The sequence below is a fragment of the Myotis lucifugus genome, unplaced genomic scaffold, assembly GCF_000147115.1.
Source record: "Myotis lucifugus unplaced genomic scaffold, Myoluc2.0 scaffold_224, whole genome shotgun sequence".
Lineage (NCBI taxonomy): Eukaryota > Metazoa > Chordata > Mammalia > Chiroptera > Vespertilionidae > Myotis > Myotis lucifugus.
Window position 1 is genome coordinate 23,533 of NW_005871272.1, and position 22,420 is coordinate 45,952.

Genomic DNA, 22,420 nt, shown 5'->3' on the forward strand with positions numbered 1-22,420 from the left:
TGCTTTGTATAAAGAGCCTCACGGGATAAAAAAGGGGTGGAAGAGGAGTGGGGTGAGCTCCAAAAGGAGCTGCACTGGGTCCTTGGTCTTGAGGGTGTTTATCTGGAGACTCAGGGGAGGACCTCAATAGAACATTCACCAGCTTTCAGGTGTGTCCTTTCAGGGTCACGGCCTCCACTGGTTGGTCAGCACCAGGGCAGGGGGCATTAGTTATTGGAGTTGGTCCTGAGACAGTTTTGGTGTCGCTCTGCCTGGTTTTGCTGCTCTTTGGGGCCTGGAGCTGAAACACAGCTGAGCCTAGATGCCATTTCCAGGGGTTAATGCTTTACTTTCAGTCTGTGGGTATTTTTTAATTTGAAAAGTGAATCTCTTGTAAGCACCATATGCAAGGGTCTTTTTTTGTTATCCATTCAGTCACTATATGTCTTTTGTTTGGAGTATTTAATACATTTGCATTTAAAATAATTGCTGATACATATGTATTAATTGCCATTTTGTTATTCATATTTTAAATATCATTCTTCTTCTTCTTCTTCTTCTTCTTCTTCTTCTTCTTCTTCTTCTTCTTCTTCTTCTTCTTCTTCTTCTTCTTCTTCTTCAAAAAGCACTTTAAGATTTCTTATCCTCGTCTGATGGTGATGAACTCCTTTAACTTTTTATTGTCTGGGAAACTCTTTATCTCTCCTTGGATTCTAAATGATAGCTTTGCTGGGTAGAGTAGTCTTGGTTGTAGGTCCTTGCTTTCCATTACTTTGAATATTTTGTGCCACTCCCTTCTCGCTCTCAAAATTTCTATTGAGAAATCAGTTGACAGTCTTATGGGAGCTCCCTTGTAGGTAACTATCTGCCATGGTTGGCCACCACCTGTGGCCTGCCTGGGGCCACCTGACATGAGCTACAGAGTGATCTGCAGATGGCTGCTACTTGTGCTGGGCTTGGAGATGAATGGGAGAGGCCAAGCTGTGAACTGGGGCTGGCTGCCACTAGTGTCTGCACGAGATATGGGGTATGCAGAGGCCAGATGCTGCTTGTTTGAGAGATTTCAGGAAAGTTCAAAGAATGAGCCAAGAGAGGCATCTGTATGGAAAATACACTGGAAATGGCTTGGGTGGTCCTGTAAGTTGGGTGGGGCGGGGTATCAGGGAGGGGCAAACAGTGTTATCCAGGGTAATGGAAACACAGATATGGCACCAATCTGCCAGCTCTGTAGGTGTTGGGCTCAGCAAAGGAACAATAGCCTCTGCCAGCACTTCTGTCTGGGAGAAAGCTGCCCATCCAGCCCTCATCCTAAAGTCAGACAATTCAGTTCCTCCCTGTATGTCTCTGGAGCCTTTTGAGCTGCTGGCCCAGACCTGGAGCTCAGAGCCTGTGAATCTAAGTAAGTCCATGCACAGGCCTTCTATCTTACTCAGCCACAATCCCTGCTGATTTTTATAGCCAGAAGTTATGGGGACTTTTCTTCCTGGCACTGGAATCCTCAGCTGGGGCTTCTGGTGTGGGGCTGGGGCCCCTGACCCCTAAGGGGAGACCTTCTCTTGATTTTTAACTACCACATGTGGGAATGGCACCAGGTAGTCTCCATCCCTCCTACCAGTCTTGACCTGGCTTCTTCTTTGTAGCCTTAGCTTTAGGACTTATGTTCAGCTAGATTTCAGGCATTCTGAATGATGTTTGTTCTATAGTTTAGTTGTAATTTTGATGTGGTTGTGGGAGGTTCTGAGTACCATGTTTACTTGTTTGCCATCTTGTCCAGAACCCCAGGAAACATCTCTTGTATTCTTTGTTGTCAAATGCACATTCCTCAATAATTTTGTATTTCCCACTGCAAAGAAAAGATGGCAACACCATTAAAATCACAATGGCACAGTTCTTCAGAACTTGTTTATGCTGAAGCCATAAAATCTTTTTGCCTCTGCAGTTCCCTAATGCTGTTTATTTAATGCTGATTTAGATCATTGCTCACAGAGCTCCATGTGCTGCCCATGAGTACTGACCTCACTGACTTAGGTTGTGTCTGTGCTTTGTTACTGATGGCTGCATGTGCAAGACTTGCCCAAAGACTGCAGGGAAATGGGACCAGTAATTCCTTTTCTTGTCATGTTAAATTTGCCAGCCACTTGGAATTTTGTAGCGTAAACATGAAACAACACATCTTCTGTCCACATCTTCTCTTGAACTTGTTAAGCTGTAATTACTGCATCCCTAGAATGTGATCGCTCTCACAGTGGCCCAGCCCTTGCCTTCCACAGATCATTGCCAGCTGAAGGACAGGTGAGGGTGTGTGGAGAGCCTGGTGAGTTCACACACACAGTGTCCTTCCCCTCTCTGGCACCTCTTAAGCCAGGCCAGGGGAGCCTGGTGTCACCACACTCATCAGCGACAGGAGGCTGCATCATTTGGGAAAGTATATTGGCATTTCTCCAAAGCCCAGGAGAAGAGAAGCATAGCCACTCCAGAAGCTGCCTGACTTGGAGCCTGGGGAGGAGATGTGGGCATCACCCTGGATGCCAGTGGTGGGAGACGCACAGAGTAAAGAGAGCCTGCCACCACTTCCACCAGCCTCGGTGCTGTGGACCTCAGTGGCACCTCAATTGAAACACACTCATTGAGAATCAGCACGTAGGCCACATGGTAGTGCAAGCCCAAGCGTCTGCGGTGAACTGTGGGTAGCTCAGAGACCCGAATTCACCCTCCCAAAGAAGAGCTACCCCAAATCAGCATGTCAGCACCGTTCTAGGGGCCCGGGTCATGCCATCCAGGGAAAGAAATAGCACGCCAGCCAGCAGTTGCAATGCATTCCTCAAACACCCTCCTGGATCCATGGCCTGGCCGTGGCCCTGGGGTGATCCCCTAGTCATGGGCACTGGAGCTCCTCCACTTGTCCTGTAAATCGTGTGCAGGATAGAGGGTCTGAGAGCACTTGGAAGGGGAGACACAGGGCCAGAGGCTCATGCTGGTCTCAGTCTGGACTAGGGTTCTTCTCACAGAGACTCTGCCAGCCCTGGAGGGTGTCAGGTACCAGAGCGGACCTAAGAAAATGTAGAGGAGGGTCCTCTGGAACCTGGAACCCAGTTCTGGGCCTGGGTGGCCTGGGGTACTCTGCTGGACAGAACTCGCAGCCCTAGCTGGTTGTCGGTACCCAAGAGGGACTCGGAGAATTTCAAGGCAGGCATCCAAAGTGAGCCTCCTGAGGCAAAGTGCCAGGGCAGGGGTCTGCTTTCCTAGACCCAACGCGGGTATTTCCAAAGAAAATGCTGGATGAGATTACAAATCCAAGGTTCATGAAAAACTGAAAAGCGTAAGCATGTCTCTGCCTTGACTGATGCTTGCTCTAATGGCTGTGAGCTTGGCTGGGATGCGGTGGGGCAGATGGACGGAGTCTGGTCCACCAAGGAGGCTGCTCAACAGGCAGTGCTTCTCCCCAGGCCCTGCCTTTTCGTCCGGGGCAGGGGGTGCCCAACCTGGTTGCATGTTGGGGTTACCTGGTGCTGTTCCAAGAGCCCTGCCAGAACAGTTAAGTCAGAATCTCCAGGGGCTTATTGCCGGGGTTCTTGTCCCAGCATCAAGAAGGGTTCAGGAATCTGAAGAAGGCTGTGCGTAGATTTTAAATAATCCAGAGACTAATAAAGAGTCCGGAGATGAAATATAATTTTGAAAGGCACTGGGGGGTCAGAGGAGCTTAGCTAAAGGAGCTAAGTTCTATGGTCTTAAGTCTAAGGCCTTAGGTTCTCCCCATCCCCAGGACCCCATGCTTTTTATTAACACAACTTGTCCTGAGGCGAGGCAGAGATATACACTTCAAAGGGTCAGGGTTTGGTACAGAGTCCATGGTCAGAATGGGGGAATTAGCCTACGGCTGTTCAGGTGTTTGGCCAGTAGGAGGCAATAACATGTAGATTAAGATCCCTTTAACTGTCTGGAAACCAAGAAATAATCCCTTTTCAGGTTTGGGGAAATGCCTTCAGCCATTCCCAACAGGTGACTACATGTGTGACTCAACCCTGTTGAGTCCCCAAGTCTCATCAACCTTTTGATGAAACTCTTGAAATTATGACATGCTGGAATTGGTCTCCGGCAGTTTAGGGTTCAGAAAATAGATGAAGAGGGGAGAGGAGAACAGCAAGGGCTTTGAAGTCAGCAAGCCTGAGCTGAATCTTCATTCCTCCACCTGTGAGCTGTGTGACTTAAAACAAGTTAATTAACTTCTCTGCGATCCCATTTTCTCTTCTGTGAACAAGATACTTATGCCTCACAGGACTGTCACGAGTTCAATGATTGAGACCACGGACTCAGAAGTCAGGCAGGTGGCTGTGTGAACTTGCACAATTATCTAACCTCCCTTGAACCTTCATTTCTCCAGTTTTTAAATAGGCATAGTATTACTTCCTGGGACTGTGGAGATACAATACGGTAAAATGCTTCAAACACCTAACATAATACCTAGAATATGACAAAGAATTTTTTAAAAACGTTATTTTCTTGCCTGTAGACGTGCCTACAAGGAGTGGATGATCCAAATCCCCTTCCAGCTTTTGACTGTCGCCACTGTCCCCACCCTGACAACACACTCCCCATCACTCCTTCTCTCCCCTAACTGCTCCAGTCATATTAATCTCCTTGTTCTTTCTTATCTCCGAGCCTTTGCTCCTGTCAGGTGCACTGAGCGATCTCCCCTCCTCTCTCTGCCGAACCGGGAAGAGCGCCTCATCACGCCTTTGTCAAATTAAAAACTTCTCTATGGCACAAATACCTGGACCAAGTCAGAGGACAAACCAAGGGAATCCATTTACATACGCATCTCCATGCAACAGGGAGCGGTCTCATAAATTAGTGAAAAAGAATAATAACTCCATTTAAAAATTTAGTGAATGAACACAAGGCAGTTTACAAAAAGGGCAGTGTGAATGGTCAATGAATAAATACATGAAAAGAAGCTCAGACTCACTCGTTTGAAATGCCCATCAAAACACTGCAATGCCATATTTTACAGTTACATCCACAAGTGATGATGACAGTACAGCCAGGCAACGGGTGGGGAGGAAGATGCACCGTGCCTGCTATGGGGTCTGGGCTGGTGTGGGCTCTTGGATGACAGTTTCACGACTTTACCAAGAGCCCTCTTCTGAGAGGCAGTGCTCGGCCAGGAGGCTCTACCGCTGTCACCTCCCATGTCCTCCCGGGTCCGCTCCTCTGTGTGCCCCTCACTGCGCCTGGCACTGGATGCACGCGGGGAGGGCAGACACCTGGGTTAGTTTCCTACTGCTGCTGCGACAAATTACCGCAAACTGAGTGACAGAAACAACATGAGTTTGCATCTCGCAGGCTGGAGGTCAGCCACAATCAAGGTGCCAGCAGGGCTGAGTTCCTTCTGGAAGCTCCAGGGGAGATGTCTTCTTACCTTTTCCAGCTTCTAGAAGCTCCTGCACTCCTCTGCTGGTGGCCACCTCGTCCTTTCTCAGACACTGATCTGCTTGCCTTTTCCTTATAAAGACCCTGGGATTCCATCTGGGCCTGCCTGGGTAATCCAGGCTCACATTCCCATCTCTAGGTATTTAATGGAATCACATCTGCAAAGTCCCTTTTGCCACCTAAGGTAACCTGCATGGGGCCTGGGGACTAGGACGAGGACACCTTTGGGGGTCGTTGTGCTGTCTGCCACACAGCCTCATGGAGTTAATTCTCCAGTGCTGCTTACAGGCAAAGCTACTCATGGCAGCACGATTTGTAACAGCAAGGAACGTGAAGAACTTAACGGCCATTAATAGTGAACTAGTTAAATCGGTTACAGTATATGGATTAACTAGAGGCCCAGTGCACGAAATTCGTGCACGGGGTGGGGGATACCCTCAGCCCAGCCTGCACCCTCTCCAACCCGGGACCCCTCAGGGGATGTCCAACAGCTCACCTGCCTGCCTGCCTGATCACCCCTAACTGCCCCCCCCCCCACCAGCCTGGTTGTCCCACACAGTCTGCTGTTTGGTCATTACTGTTACTGTGATGGCACCCTAGACAATTTGCATATTCCTCTATTATTAGTATAGATGGGATCCCAAGTGGCCAAGGACCAGAACACAGAGCTGTATGTGCTCACCAGGACCCACCTCCCAGACACCATGAGTGAAACGGTGACTGAGAGCAGGAGGAAGAGAAAGCTGATGATCGTGTGGAACAGAGCACATGCCTCTGTCCATGTGCAATAGATTTGGGACTATCCTGTTCACAGACACTGTGAATGAGGACTAGGGTTTGAGTCAGGGGGAGACTTACTTTTCATAATACAGCTTGTTGCATTGATTTCATTATTTTTTTTTTAACAATTTGTGAAAGTAACTTTTCAGTAAAAAAAATCTAGCTAAGGGAAAGATAGAAATGAAAGCTTCAGTATCTTAACTGTAAAGACTCATCACTTCCCCAAAGCTCTGTCCCCACTGTTTTCCCAGCGACACCCCTCACAGGTGCCCAGGACCTGGAGGAGTTGGTCTGCCCAAACTAGAAGCAGCAGTGGCCCCTCCCTGGGAGAATCTCCTGCCTGAGCAGCCAGCGGAATAGCATGGAGGTGGGATTGGAAGGCAAAGAGGGCAGCCCAAGAACCGCCAGGCAGTCATTCCTTATTCAACAAACATGTAGGAGTCACGGTGTGCAGGGCCTGCGTGGGGGCCTGGAGGAGCAGCTGGGGATGTGAGGAGCACACCTGGAGGCCCATCTCTTACTATCCCCATCTACTTCAGACCCACAAATACTTGTCCGGCACCCACTCTCTGCCTGGCTTTGAGCTGGGTTTTGCCCCAGGGAATGGGGGAGTCAGATTTAAATGTTAGAGAACCCCTTGAGTGGCAGGGGGCGCAGAGACTAAAGGGGTAAAACCTGAAGCAGGTGGTAAACTGGAGGCTGGTTCAGGTGAGAGAGGGCAGAGATCTGGGTTAAGAGAGAGGTGCTGGGAAGAGGGCGGGTCTGAGGGTGACTCGGGTGCAGAATGAATTGGAAGAACCAGGGGATCTGGAATGAGCCTTTGCTTCCTTTCTGAACGATTGCATGAACGACACCTTCAACTGAGAGGAGGCATGTGATTTGAAAAGCCCTGGTGCTGGTTTGGGACTGTGCAGTCGAGGGCTCTCCAGAGGGTGGTGATGGTGGCAGTGGGCACGGTGACCCAGGCAGCGGGTTGACCCCAGGAGGGCCGCAGCAGCAGGAGCAGCAATGTTGGGGGAGGGGCAGGCCACACGGGGCTGGGGCTGGGTGTACATGTCCTGTTCTTGCCTACATCACATGAATAGAAATTTCAGTTTTCTAAGACATTTTTATACAAGTGTTACTGAATAAAACAATAAGAAAACACGTGCTTCCCTTACTTTTTTCTTTCTTCCTCTTTTTTCTTCCTCTGTTTTGGAGGTGACTTTGGGAGGAAGAAGATGGAGTTGGGGTAACTACCCCCTAGCCACCCTGGGTGTCATCTCTGTGAAGGAACATGTGGATATGGGAGAGAGAAGAGGGTGAATGTCAATTTCAAGGGGGTGGGCAGAGAGAAAGGAGCTGGGAGGAAGACTGAGGGGAGTCTGGGAGAAAAGTGAGGTAAGACTTCAAAAAAAAGGTTGAGAAAAGGAAGGGGAGAAAGTATTTCCAAAAGCATTTTAAATTTTAAAAACAGTTTTTTGAAAGGGGTAATAGTTAGCACTGTCAAATCCTCTATCTATCTATTATCTATCTATCTATCTAGCCACCCCCCATCCATCTACCCATCTATCTAATCAGTAAATACTTAAGCCATGCCTTAGAATCGTGTTAGAATCTTTAATCAAGTGAAACTGAAACTAGCTATAAAATATTTAAAAAACAGCTTAACCCTGAAGCCAAAAGGAAAAGACTGATAAATCTGACTACACAAAAAATTAAAAGCTTTAGTACAGAGGAAAAATATCTTCAGGACAAACTGTAAAGGTATTCGCAATGCATGACAGACAAAAGACTAATTTCCTTAATTTCCATGGAAAGAATCATTGCGAGAAAGACCCCAAATGAACAGATGTGAACAGGAAGTTCTTAAAAATGAAAGCCAACATGAAAGTATTCTCCACCTGACTCATAATTAGGGAAATGTAATTCAAAACAGCAAAGTCTTCAATAATCACAACTCAAATCGGCAAATATAAAAATGCGCGTTACTATTCACTGCCATCTGGGGTGGGGGGGATGAGGCATCCTCTTACTGCTGCTGGCAGTCGGCTGGTCCAGCTTTTTGGAGGCTATTTCAGGATGATGTCGGCATTTGAAATACACAGCTCATGCCCCGGCAATTCCACATTAGGCACGAGCTCCACAGGTTCTTGGGGGGGTTACTAAGGGGCCCTGGAGGGCGCTCTCCGCAGCACCCTGGGAAGGAGCCAAGGCTGCAAATACCTGGTGTCCAGCAGGGGCCTGGGGAGGTGAGCTGTGCTGCATCTGGACTGGGGATTCCCAGTAGGAAGGAGGAGGCATACGTGGGACAGCTCAGCAGAGAGCACTGTTCTAGCATTATGTCCTATGTTGGTAGCAAACATATGTATTATGTGTGGATCATGCACAGTTGTTTTCGAAGGATACATGTAAAGCCGGCAACCATGTCTGTCTTGAGATACTATATGAACGGTTGTTTCACCAGGCGAGATGAGAAATTCACGAGCAGGTCTTTGGGTGGAAATCATGAATCTGACTTTTCTTGTTATTTATGTTTAATTCTCACACAAGGATATTTTTATTGATTTTAGAGTCAGAGTTAGGGAGAGAGAGAGAGAGAGAGAGAGAGAGAGAGAGAGAGAGAGAGAGAGAGAGGTGAGAGAGAAACACCGATTGGCTGCCTCCTGTACTCACCCCAGTGGGTGATCGAAACCACGGCCCTTTGGTGTATAGATGATGCTCCAACCAACTGAGCCACACTGGCCTGGGCATGAGCCTGGCTTTTGACCATTGAGTGTAAAGTGCATTTGGAGGAATACTGAAAGAGGCTTCATGTAGAAAGGGGGGCTGCTTTATTTTATTTTTTTCAAGCACTATTTATACTTTTTCATTATGGGCATGTGCTACTTTTATTTTATAATAGACTTTAAATAAAATTACAGATTAAGACAATAAATGAGTAGCTGGCTCAAGGCCACATGGAGAAACACCAGTGACTTGTTCAGCCAACAGGGGCCAAGACGGGACGTCTTTCTGATGGGCACCACGTTGTTTCTCTATCCTGTGAAGTGTTGTCTTGGTCAAAGATAGAATGATGCATATAAGCATAACCAATGGATGCAAGACACTGGTCGGGGGCGGTGGGAGGTGAGGGCATGTGCCGGGGGGTAGGGGAGGCCGGGGGAAGGTCAATGGGGGAAAAAAAGGAGACATATGTACTACTATTTGTAATACTTTAAACAATAAAATAAAATTTTAAAAAATCTATACTAATAAAAGGGTAATATGCTAATTAGAGTGGATATCTTCTGGAAGACCTTCCAGACGTCCATCCTGACAAAGCTAGGCCTGGCGAAGCCGCGCCTGCAGTGGCTGTGGCCCAGGGGAGGGAGAAAAGCCTCACCCCGCAGTCCCGGGTACCAATGCCTGCACCTGCAGCCCACCCCATGGTCCCAGGCTCCTGCAGATGTGGCCCAGGTGAAGCCGCCCACCCATGGTCCCCTGCAGCTACAGCTGGCCTGGGCTAAGCTAGCCCAAGTCCCAGGTGCCTGCAGCTGGCCAGAGGGAAGGAAGCCCGGGTCCCAGATACCTGTGGCTGGCCTGAAGAGGGAATCCTGGGTCCTGGGTACAGGGCTGAGGCAGAGGGTTTAGGGCGATCAGGCAGGCAAGCAGTTAGGAGCCAGCAGTCCCAGATTGTGAGAGGCATGTCCAACTGCCGGTTTAGACCCTGGGATCCGGCCTAAACCGGCAGTTGGACATCCCCTGAGTAATCCCGGATTGGAGAGGGTGCAGGCTGGGCTGAGGGACCCCCTCCCAGGCATGAATTTCATGCACTGGGCCTCTAGTAAAAAAATAAAAAATAAATAAAATAGAAAAAAAAAGATAGAATGAATCACTAATTTGGGCAACTGTGTGTGTGTGTGTGTTTGTCTCCCAAGGTGAGTGGCACAGCTTAATGAGGGGGAGAAGCCCTGAATCAGAGTCAGGAGCCCTGGATTCTAATCCAGCTCAGCACTCCACAGCTGGAGTCTGGGGCCAGCTGCATTGCCGTTACTGTCTCTGAAGTGAAGGACTTTAATTCACATCAGGACCTCTGATGAGCCTCACAGGCCAGATATTCTGGGTTTTCTACAATTTTTCTAGATCCCAACTCAAGCTATGGTTGTATATTCTTCCATTTCTCTACTTTACCCATGGAGTCTCATTAGGGCTGAGCCTATGGGGGGTTAGAGTAGATGGCACCCTGGGATGCAGAATCTGAGCCTAGGAGGCAGATACCCTTGGGGAAATTCTTATAATTGTACCAAAAAGCAACAGTAGAAGAACACAGAATGCCTGCCCCTCCCCTCCTCGGGGCTTCTCCAGGGCGTTTCATAACCACTCCTTCGACTTGTGTCACACACTACTCAATGGTCCATTGAGCTCTCTGTCTCCTCGAATAGACTATGGACTCCTTGGGGTCCTGTATTGTGACTTTCATCCCTGATCCCCAGTACCTGGCACAATGCCTGGCACAGAGAAACTGCTTGATACGCCTTTGTCAAGCATGTGTACCCATGGGTAGGCCTGAGAGGCCTGCAGGCTTTGGAGGGTAGTTTTGCCTCTCCCTCAAGCTGCCGCCTGGCCCACACGTCTCTCTCCGATTGAGCAGACCCAGAAGGGCTCCCTCATGGATGGGGGCAGAGAGGGCTCTCTGGGCAAAATGATGTCAGCAGTGGCCCCTTGGCCTGCGCGCCATGGGGAGTCAGTCTTCAGCTGGGAGAGGCTGGGAGAGGCAAGGGGATAAGGAGCCATCAGGTGCTGCAGGGCGGCGTCTCTCAGCGTTGCTCACCGGCGGAGGAGGCTCCTTTTGATTAATCACAGCCTCTTCAGCAGTGACAGCAGGGCCCACAATCAGCATCGCAGAATTGCCTTGTCTTTGAGAACTCCACACTCCGGGTGCCTGGGGGGCCTCCTCGCAGGCCGAGACAGCCCATCAGATAGCTCCTCCGGGGGTCTCACAAGTCACACCCACGCTTCTCTTTACCCCAACCTGCCCTCCTCTAGATTCTTCATTTTTGTGAGCAGTGCAACTGCACTCCTGGGCACCTCAGCCAGGAGTCAGCCTGGAGTCCACCCTACGTTCTGGGCAGCGAGGGCCCATCCCATGCCCTTTGCCCTGTTGCAGCCTCATCCTCTCTTCGCTGCACTGGTCCTGTCCCTTTGAATGTCCGGCTCCCAGGCCCCACTCATCCAGCTCCCTCTTCCGAGAGCATCTTCCCTCTGCTCTCACTCCCTAGCTCACTTTACTCATCCTCCCAGCTCAGGTGGGCACCATAGGAAGCTGCCCCTGACCTCCATAACCCTCAGCGGGTTCACTGCCCTCTGTGTCCCTGGACCCTGCAGTAGATCGGCAGTGTCTGTGGATGAGTCTCTCCCCAGCAGGACCAGGAGCTCCTGAGCTCCTCTCCATGCCCAGCACCTGTTACGGGTCCTGGCATGTAGACTGGGTTCTGGCAGGGTTTGCTGGACTGGAATTAAACCCCAAGTACTCACAGGGGGAAGAGCCTGAGGAGAGAGATGCTTCCAAGAAGGGAAGGGTAGGCTGTCGGATGCTGGGGCACCTCCTGGTGCAGGGAAGGTGAGACCAAATCAGGGAGCCCACCGAGGCCATGGTGAGCACCTGCTGGGAACACATTTGCTGCCCTGCTGCTGCCTTCTCAGACCACTGGCCGCCCCTCAGGAGGCCTGGGATGGGGGCACTTTTCAGAGGCTCTGGTCCTCTTGTGCCCCACCCCCTTGTCACAGCCCTGAGATCCTTTGCATGAAAGCCCCTTCGGCGCCCCTCTTCCTCCTGGCCATCTGCCAGAGGAAGCCCCTCGTCAGGGAGTCCTCCGTGTGCACACTGTTGGAGATGCTGGTGGGTGGGGGGCTTGGAATGACCTAGTCCCATCCCTCCTGGTTCAAACACGAAATCAGTGCTGGAGGCCAAGGTCCAAGCCAGTATTTGACTGAGGACTAGAACTCAGGGCCCCTGACTATGTTGGTATTTTGCACTGTAGAACCCTCAGCCTCTCCCAAGCTCTTCAGATCTCCCTCCAGCAAGCCTTCCCGAGTGGCCACATCCTGCTGCTCAAACTCTACCCTGGGATGTGGATGTGGGAAGCAGATGGCAGGTATAAGGGAAGAACATGGGCTCCTGGGTCAGCTGTGGGCTTGGACCATTAGCTCTGCTGCATTCCAGCTTGCTGTGTGGCACTAGGCAAATAACCTAACCCAGTGGTCGGCAAACTCATTAGTCAACAGAGCCAAATATCAACAGTACAACGATTGAAATTTCTTTTGAGAGCCAAATTTTTTAAACTTAAACTATATAGGTAGGTACATTGTTATTAACTTAATGAGGGTACTCCTAAGCTGGCCTTTGCTAAAAACGTCCTCAATCTGATTGAGGTACGTTCGCTGAAGTCGACCCCTTCCAACTCTCCCATCCACACTCTTGTATACTTGTTTCATCTATCTCCTTTCCGAAAACCGACTTCTGCACATGGGCCATGAAGATTCAATCTCACTGTACGTGAGCGCCCGCACGTGGTATTTTGTGGAAGAGCCACACTCAAGGGGCCAAAGAACCGCATGTGGCTCTCAAGCCGCGGTTTGCCGACCACTGACCTAACCTCTCTGAGCAAAGCTATAAGCTCATGGGATTGATGTATAGAAAGAACCTCACACAGTACCGGTTCACAGTCCATGCTTAATTAATGTAAGTTTCCTTACTTTCTAAGGGAACTGGTTCCCTGAACATGCCCTTTAGAATGCGTTCTGTCCGGGGCAGGAGCTCATGGGCTATTATTGGGGATTAGAAGGAGAGGAGGAGGAAGGAGTTCTGTGGAGACCTGGACTGGGCACAATGAAGGGGGTGTATTTCTTATGAGGCGGGTGGGCTGGGTCCCAGTGGCACCTGCCCTGGAGTCTTTTGGGGACCAGACCCCTGCCTTTTGTTCCAGGTCCAGACCAGTGGAGCTGGGAAGAGAGCAAGGCCTGCGCCTGGTGGGCTAAGCAGGCCTGCAGCGCCCTCGTGTGCCCAGAGATAGAAGGTGACCTCCCAAACCACACCAGTGTCTGCAGGTAAAGGAAGCCTCAGGCCTGGTGCCCTGAGGGAAGGCAGGCCCAGCCGCAGGCCTGGAGGGAGGCAGCCGGTTGTGTTGGTTATGCCTGAAGCCCCCTTCCCCACTGCTCCTCAGTCTCAGCCCTGCCACCCTGCAATGGTCAGTCATCGCCCCGTGTTTACCAACTCTCCCTGCATGTAACCAGCACCCACTATGCTCCGTGGTGCACCTACTGTGTTCTTCCCAGCCCCCACCATGGGGCAGACGACCAGAGAAGAGCTCCCCCCAGCTTACCGGAGGGCTGCAACCAGAAAATTCAGAAAAATGCTGTTTCAACATGCATTTTAACAACCATGCACATTTCCTGTTTATCTTTTGTATGATTGAGTGTGGTTAACGAGGAGACACCACAAAGCTGTTTTGTATGTCTTCATTGAGATTTTACTCCATGGATTTGAGAAGTGCACATAGGAAAGGAATGAATCTGGCCCTGAGCCTGGTGGGGGTTCGGAGCAGACACCCCACAGGCCAGCCCAGCCCAGCACTCTGTACTGAGCCTGTGTTCACTTGTGGCTTCCCCTTGACCCCTGAGCTCAGGGAACAGGCACTGGGTCTTTAGTCTTTGTGTCAGCGACACCCAACATAGAGTCTTACTCATAGAGGAACGGTAAATGGCTACCAAACCAGGCAAAATCTCAGGGTGAGATGGTGAGGCTGGACAGGTTGTGACAGGTGGAAAGGAAAACCGAGGCAACACAGTAAGGTTGAGGTAAGTGAGGGGCCCTACCCTCTCCTGGTAGGACACTAAGCTTTTGGCAGCTGCCCATTGGTAGAGCCCCCAGATTTGCTGGCCCTCAGGACACAGAAATTGCCCAGGAGGCGAGTCACGGCATGAGGTGGTGCCCAGCTGGGCAGAGTGGGAGGCAGGACCGGAGGCTCCACGAAGGCGAAGGTGAGGCGGCCTGAGCGCAGTAGCGAAAGGCCACTCCTTTCTGCCCTCAGGCACCCCTGGCTTCACATTGGCCCCTGCCTCTTACCAGCTCTGTGACCTTGAACACACAGCTCCTCTTCTGTAAGTGGTCCAGGATCCCACCCTGCAGGCTGTTGTGAAGATTAAATGAGTGCATGTGAGCCTGGCACAGGGTGAGACCTCAGTGGATGGCTGCATGACATGTCGACACCCCAAAGCTGGATCCTTCCCCCTCGACACCGCCCCCGCACCCATCACCCCCCCCTCCCCCTGCCTCCACTCAGCTACTGACCGTGGCTCATGCCCTTGGAGGAAGTAGAAGCAATGAGATGAGAACTCCCTGTCCCTATCTCCTCACCACCAAATCCACAGCTTCTGCATCTGTATTCATATTCTCTCCTTCCTTCCTGCTCTCCTGGAGAACTATTGCTGTTCTCACCAATTGCTCAGAATCCCTTGCCCTCTAGTCATTGTAAGGACTAGGCTCCTGAAATTATGCCCTCACTCCGAATTATTAAATTCTCCCTCCCTACTGGGTCATTGCCATCAGCATGCAAACAGGACTTATTATATCTTGTTATAAAATATAAAGTCCTCCCCTGTACTCCACCTGTCTCCCTCCAGCTGTGGCCCCATTTCTCCTCATGGCCCACACAGCAGAGATGTTCTCAGACTTTGTCACTCCCCCAACACCCCCACCCCCCACTCCTGGTCCTCCACCAGCGCCACACGCACCTCACAGTGCCTCACAGGGCTGGAAGTCTGAGCTCAGGAGGAGGGAGGTTCAGGGCTCTTTGATGATGCATATTGTACTTTTATTGTTTACTTTAAATAATTTCTTTTCTGCTTATAAATATATACTCATGGTAGCCAACTCCCAAATTATGGAAAATGTAAAAAATAAAATAAAAATTAATCATAATTCTATTGCCAATGAGAGACATTTGGGTGTGTTTTTTTCCAATTTTTCCCTAATCATATACTTTAAAAAATAATTTATTAAAGATATATATAATATATAATGCATATGACATTTAGTAATATATATATATATATATATATGATTAGTAATGGGAATACAGCAAGACAGACACAGTCCCTGCCCTCTTGCAAAGAGAGGCAATAATGAGTTCCCCTGAAATAGCCGAGTGGGGTCATGCTGGCTGAATCCAGGCGTGTGAGGTCAGGAAGCAGGTGGGAGGAAAGACAGAGGAAGGGGAGATGATGATGAAATCCCTCAGGCTGGAGAGTAAATGTGGGCTGGTGGCCAGTGGCAAGTCAAGGCTGAGATGCCGGCAGGGGCCAGATGACCATGGCTGGGAGTGGGCACTTCCTGGTAATGGCAGAGGGTCTTTTTTTTTAAAATATATTTTATTGATTTTTTACAGAGAGGAAGGGAGAGGGATAGAGAGTTAGAAACATCGATGAGAGAGAAATATCGATCAGCTGCCTCCTGCACACTCCCCACTGGGAATGTGCCCGCAACCAAGGTACATGCCCTTGACCGGAATCGAACCTGGGACCCTTGAGTCCACAGGCCGACGCTCTATCCACTCAGCCAAACCGGTTAGGGCGGCAGTGGGTCTTGGAAGGGTTTGAAACAAGGAGAGGGACAGGAGCTAAGGCCACTCCGGCTGTTTGGGTGAATGGCTAAGAAGAGGGAAGTCTGAAGGGAGAGGGACCAGCTATGGGGCTGTTGCAGTCATCTAGGCCATTGGCATGTGACTTGGGCCTGGTGCAGGGGCGCGACAGGTGCAGAGAGAGGGCTCACCAGAGAGGCGTCTGAGGGAGGACTCACATGTTTTCAAGTGAACCTGGGGTCCGGGTGGTGAGGAGAAGGAGGAAACTTTTTATTAAATTGTGGTCCTTCTGTAATGCTGTTTTATAACTCTTTTCTCTTAAAGTAAATGTAGCATGAACACTTCCCCATATTCCTAAATATCCCCTCTCATGTGGTTTATAATGGTCAAATAGTCTGTGGTGGCATTTCATGTACTGTCAGTTAGCCCAAACTCTACTGTCAACTATTGGCTATTTCCTTTTTTTAAAATTTTTTTCAAGAGAAGCAAACCTCAGCTCATAAGGGGGAAATCACATACAGTCAAAATACCTCCGAAACCCCCTTAAGTCACCCATGATGTACACAGTCTTTGTTGTTCTGCTGTGTTTAGCAAGGTATATGTGTAAATACATAATATACAGCATCTGATAAAGAAGCTATGTGCAAAACATGACCTTAGACCACTATTTAATAGCCATTTTTCTTTTAATTTTTCTGAACACAGATAGTTGAATTAAGTTAAAGGTACATCTCTGTGACTCCACACTACTCCACCCAATGCTCCTAAGTACTTCAATGCACTTCTGTGGGTTGGCAGCTGCCTCTCTGGCCTCAGTCTGCACCCCTCCCGCACAGCCCTTTGTCCCTTCCCTGTCCTCCCATTAGAGCTGGAGGGAACTTCCCTGCCCTGGGACTTTGGGCCCAGTCATGTGACTTGCTTTGGCCAATGCAGTGTGGGCAGAGGTGACCATGCACTACCTCTGAGCATAGGCCTTAAGAGGCACCATGTGTTCTCGCTTACCCTTTCGTGCTGCTGCCTTCACCAGGAGGCAGGTTCTAGAGGGAACACAGGTAGACCAGCCTGAGCCTGACCTGCAGGAAGAGCCTAACCCAGCTGGACCTGCAGCTTGAAGCAGAGCTGCCTGGTTGAGCCCAGCCCAGAGCAGCCCATCTCTAGCCGACTGGCAGATACACAAATGAGCACAAATAACTGCAGCCTACCAAGTCTTGGTGTGATTTGTTACATAGCAGTAACTAATCAATACAGTATGCATTTCTGATTGATCCTTCACCAATAATCCAAGTGTAACTTTGGACTCCCTCAAAAACTTTACTAATAGCCTATTGTTGACTGGAAGTCTTACTGATAACATAAACAGTTGAATAACCCTATTTGGTATGTTATGTGTATTATATACTGTATTCTTACAATACAGTAAGCTAGAAAAAGTAAAATGTTATCAAGAAAATCATGAGGAAGAGAAAATATAGAGTGTCTCAAAAATGTATACACATACTTTGAATAATTATAAAGGCAGTGTTTATTAAAATACATTTCATTTTCAAAATTGAACTATCAGCTGTTAAAGTGTGTAGAGATTTTGGGGGGACACCCTGTACTTTTGAAAAAATTTACATATAAGTGGCCCCGTGCACTTCAAATTCATGTCGTTCAAGGGTCAACTATAGTTACTTTTTCTATTTCAAAAAGCGTAGGTCGCATCTCGCCAAATCCCTCCTGCCCCCAGGAAATCCATCTATATTTCTATTCACAGTGGGTAACAGCTTGTTTCCCCCATCTGTCCAACACCAAGGATTGTTTTAAATTGCCAATGTGACATGCAAATAAATGATCTAGGGTTTTTGCAATTCTGTTGTTATAAGTGAGGAAGAACATCTTTAAATATATTTACTGGCCCATGGTTTCTCTTCTGTGAACTGGTGGTTTATATTCCTGGCACTTGACCTTATTCACCTCGGATTACCCTGTCACAGAGGGGAACTGAAAGGGTTTGAATGAACTCACTCCTTGAGTTCTGATCCCCTCCTCGGCCCCACAGACTTAAAACAACCCTGTTTGTGTACTATTTTAATAATGCAGATTCCTATGTTGCAACAAGACATGTTTTCTGAATGCTTCCTGAGTCCAACAGGGTGCAAACAAAAAAGTATTCAGAACTAGAAAACCTGGAGATGAGTTATAATGACCCAAGGAAACTCGTTTTGTTTCTCACACCCTCAGTGTCTCAGCTGTAAAAGGGAGATAATAATGGAGCCTTTCTGTCAATGTTGCTGTGAAGAATAAATGAGATGATGGACAACCAGCACAAAAATATCATGCATGCAGCATGGGCATCCTGCACTGTAGGCCCTCCAAACAGATTTGCAGTGATGGTTCCTTCCTTACATGGAAGAGCTACAGGGTGGAGAGAAAGGGAAGATTTCTCTGAAGGAGAGGAGCAGTTTGGGAGTGGTGGATAGAAAAGGGAAGATATTCTGGGTTTGTGGACGAGGCTTAGGCCAAGGCTTGGAGTCACAGCTGCTCTAATGAATGTGACTGCTCTCCAGTCCCCAGTGGGTACCAAGAGCACAGCAGTTATCCACATAAAGAACATTTTATTTTTATCATCATTGCTATTTCCGCTGTACAACGGGGAAGCAGAAACTAGAGAGGTTATGTGACTTCCCTAAAGCCACAGACTTGGTCACCACCCTCTTTTCAGCAAACCAGCTCTCGCAGCCATGGGGGTACTTCTGAGTCTCTGGATTCCAGAGGGAACTGCAATTCAGCCACAGAAGGGGGGAGCTGCCTGCCTCCTTGCACACCTTCAGAGGCCACCTCCACTTGCGGTCAAGGCCATGCACTTCCGGGGCAGCCCCCACTCCCGGCAGGGACTGAGCAGGGTTACACGAGGGCCTGGCTATTCCTCTCTGCTCCGGAACTCCCTGCAGAGTTGGCTGAGACTGGGTCATGTTTGCATGTTGCTCTAAGGCTGTCCTGCCCACTCCTGTCCCTCCACATTTTCACAGACGTTGCCCCCAACAAACCTCTCCCGCTCCCAACTCCCTGTGTGCCAGCCTCTGGAGGACCCACAGACTCACCATCCTCATCATCCCACCCCAGTCCTAGTCCCAATGGGAGACCCCTGAGCCTTGTCTCCTCAGTGCAGAGGGCTTAGGGGGCAGTGCTGGGGTGAGGGGTGGACTGTGAAGGATCTTGAAGGATCATAGTACCTAACACTGAGTCTTTACTATGTGCCAGGCACCATTTCAAATGCTCCCTCTGCTTCTCATTTTAATTACTCCTCACAAGAACTCTGAGAGGAGAGAACTGTTATTTTTATGTTAAGACTGGAAACCTGGGCCCAGAGAGGTTCAGTAACTTGGTTGTCCAGGTAAAGCCCCTGTTACGTGATAGCCCCGGGATCCTAGCCCAGAACCGTCATTCTCAGCTGTGTCTCTACAGCCGGATGCGGGCAAACTCCCTGGGCAGGGGGCGGGGGCGGGCAGGGGCTTGTGCACAGAGGGTCCTTTAGGGGCCATCCCTGTCCTGCCCAGCTAGTTTGTTCGGTGCTAGTATCTGTCCACAGGCTTCAGCCAGGTCATACTGTCCCAGGAGGGGAAAGGAGAAAGGAGAATTATTTCAGGTAGACATCACAGCCAAGTGTCACGCAGAGGTCAGGAGGCCATGCCCTGCAGTTAGAGGCACTGCTCGCTAGCAGCTGAGGATGCTGTCGTGCTAATTTCACCCAGTTCCTCTTCAGCCCACATCAGCCTCCAGGCGGCCGGCCCCAGAGCCAGCGTGCCCACATTGCTGCCAGGCGCTGCGGCCCCTGTGTGTGCAAGGGGAGCTTCCTCAGCTTCGCTCGGCCTAGGAGCTGCTCAGAGGAGCTGCCTGACAGAGGGGCAGGTGGCAGCAACTCTCCTTTATCTCTTAACTTACTTGTGTCAGACAGACCTGGGTTCGAATCCCCCTCTGCTCTTACCAGCTGGTGTCTTCAGGTTAACCCTATCCGGTGGTTATTACTATGTGACAGACCATCCCAAAGCCTAGTGGCTTTAAGCCACAACCATGTGCGATTGCTCATGAATTGATGGGTTGGTTGGCCAGTGGTCCTTCTGATACGGGCCTGGCTTGAGTCGTCTCAGTTGATGGAGCAGGGCCTCGGGGGCGCACCTCCCCTGCTCCACATGCCCACGCATCCTCTGGAGGCAGACCTGGGTTGTTGCTATAATGCGGCAGGAATTCCAAGAGAGAGAGTGAAGGAGCAACAGACCTGGCTCCTGATGAGAAGAGCTGCAAAGTCACAGGGTAAGTGGACAGAGGCTGTGAATTGAAGCCAACAGACCACATTGCTTACCCTCTCTGTGCGGCAGTTTGCTAATTTAAAGAAGCGATGATTCACTTGTATCACGTGATGCTCTAGTGCTCTGTGTTCTTTGGGGGGTGGTCAGTCCAGTGCGGCCACAAGAGTGGGCACAGGAAAGGTGCGGGGAACAAAGGCGATTAAACTCCCAGGTCCTAGAGAGACAGGGTCTGCAGGCCAAGAAGAAGCATACAAAGGGAGTGACAAGGGAGCGGGCTCAGCCTCGCAGGCAGGGAGCTGAGCGAGCGAGGATTCAAGGGCAAGGGCTTTGCTCAGGGGTCAGCTGGAGTAACAAGCAAAGGACGTGGAGTCGGAGAAGCTGCATGGACACAGGGCCAGCTGGAATAGAGAGGATGAAACATTAAGGTTGCTGGGGAACTGTGTGAGATCACAGGGTCACTTCCTCGTAAGCCACAGTCACGCATCTGGCCCACTGCCTAAGGGGCTGGGAGCCATTGAAGGCTTCAGGCAGGGACTGGCATGGTTAGCTTTGCCATTTCTGAAGGTCTCTCAGGCTGCTGTGTGGGGAAGAATGGGTGGTTGTTGGAGCGTGCGAGAGGGGAGAGTCTAGTTAGGAGATGCTGCGAGTATCTCCAAGACCATTGTGATGGCAAAGCGGGGAGAAGTGGGTGGGCTGGAGAGGTATTTGGGAGGTAGAGTTAGGGGGACTTGGTGCCTGGTGAGTGAGGGGGTAACAGAGGGCAGGCATGGCTTTTGACAGTGTTTTTCCTGGGCTCTGGATGGAGGGAGCCACTGGCTGAGATGGGAACAGAGGAGGGGCAGATGATGAGTCAGGATCCAACTTCCTGGCCTGTGAGGTCCCGTGTAGAGGCAGTCGCTAGACAGATATATATGACTGGAGCTCCGGAGACAGACCTGCACCTCATCAGCAGCTCAGAGATAAAAACCAATGCCCTGGAAGGGAAGTGTTGGGCATGGCTGAGCCACAGCCCTGCTATGTGGCACAGACGGTCCATGCCATGCAAGGATTTTGACTATTGTGTGCTTATAAACTGCTTTTGTCCCTCTGAAAATGTGTGAGAGAGAGAAAGGGGGGGGAGGGAGGAAGGGAATGTGATTGCACTCAGAGAGAGTATATATATATTCCAGGGGAAGAAAGAAAAGGGAGTCAGGAGCCAAATTTCTCATAGAGGGTGAATTGCTCTACCTTCTTGGTTTAATTCAGTTGTTCATTGAGCAAATATTTACTGAGCCCCTAGGGGATAGCTACAGCAGACAAAAGTCCCTGCATTGCTTGGAGCTCACATCCTAATGAGAGATGATTTTCATGCTTAAAGGTACAGTTCCTTATTGATCATGCAGCATGGTGCCAATTACATGCCAACCTCTTCATTTGCTGGAGAATAGTTCCAGTGCTGGAGGGAGAACCCACTCGCTATGAGAGATATCACATCTGAGTGATTGAAGGGATGGCCACGACTAATTGTGACTGCATCGCGCTTAGATCCCTGGCACCCCACTCTCCCCTGGCTGTATGCTGAAACTCCCAGGTCTCTGTGCGCAGGGGCACGTGAGAACTCGATGCAGTGCTGTGTGCACTGAGTGGCATGTCAAGAAGGGGTGGGAGGTACACACTAGTGATTTCAGCCAAGGCCAATGAAGTGCCAGGTAGCACCTTTGCATTTTATTAATGACCCAGCTCTCAGGGAGCCTCAGAGAGCACCGCCCTTCCCGGGGTGCGTGTCCTATGCCCGCAGGCACCGTGGGGGCAGAGCAGCCTGCGGCCCTGCAGGGGCAGGTGTGTGTCTATGCCCGCAGGCACCCGTGGGGCAGAGCAGCCGTGGCCTGCAGGTCAGCTGCACTCCCACCCCCGTCTTCGGTGTGGTTGCAGTTGTGAAGAGCCCCCAGTCTCTCTTGTTTGCAGTTCACAGGCTCTGCCTCTGTTCCGTGACAGGCAACGTCGTCCAGCCAGATGTACCCAGAGCCTTTTACACAGAGACAAGGAGGGAGAGCAGCCTGGGATGAGGCTCGAAGCCGAGTGGCCCGCTGGGGGCTGGGGGTCCCAGTTTGGGTAGACTGCAGTTTCTCACACACCCACTCAGGCCCAAGGTGCTGACGCTGGACTATTCTCTCTCTCTCTCTCTTGTTATTCCTTAAATATGCCATTTTTTAAAATTTTTATCTATTTACTTGTTTGTTTGTTTAAATATGTTATTGAAAGTATTACAGACGTCCCCCCCCCCCCCCCACAGAGATATCCCATCCAGCCCAGGCGGAGAAAATGCTCAATTCTGTGTTTTTGGTCTTTGTGTGCTTTGCTGTG

The 22,420-nt window shown here is 50.0% G+C and overlaps 1 protein-coding gene across 1 annotated transcript in view; it reads right to left on the reverse strand.

Annotated features, from left to right (window-relative positions):
• Positions 1 to 21,903: 21,903 nt before the first annotated feature.
• The window catches only part of MARCO (macrophage receptor with collagenous structure), a 36,540-nt gene continuing 36,023 nt past the window's right edge, over positions 21,904 to 22,420 (reverse strand). Inside the window, exon 16 of the mRNA XM_014463866.2 lies at positions 21,904 to 22,082. Within this exon, the coding sequence (XP_014319352.1) occupies positions 21,904 to 22,082 (179 nt within the window). The remainder of the gene's footprint in view (positions 22,083 to 22,420) is intronic.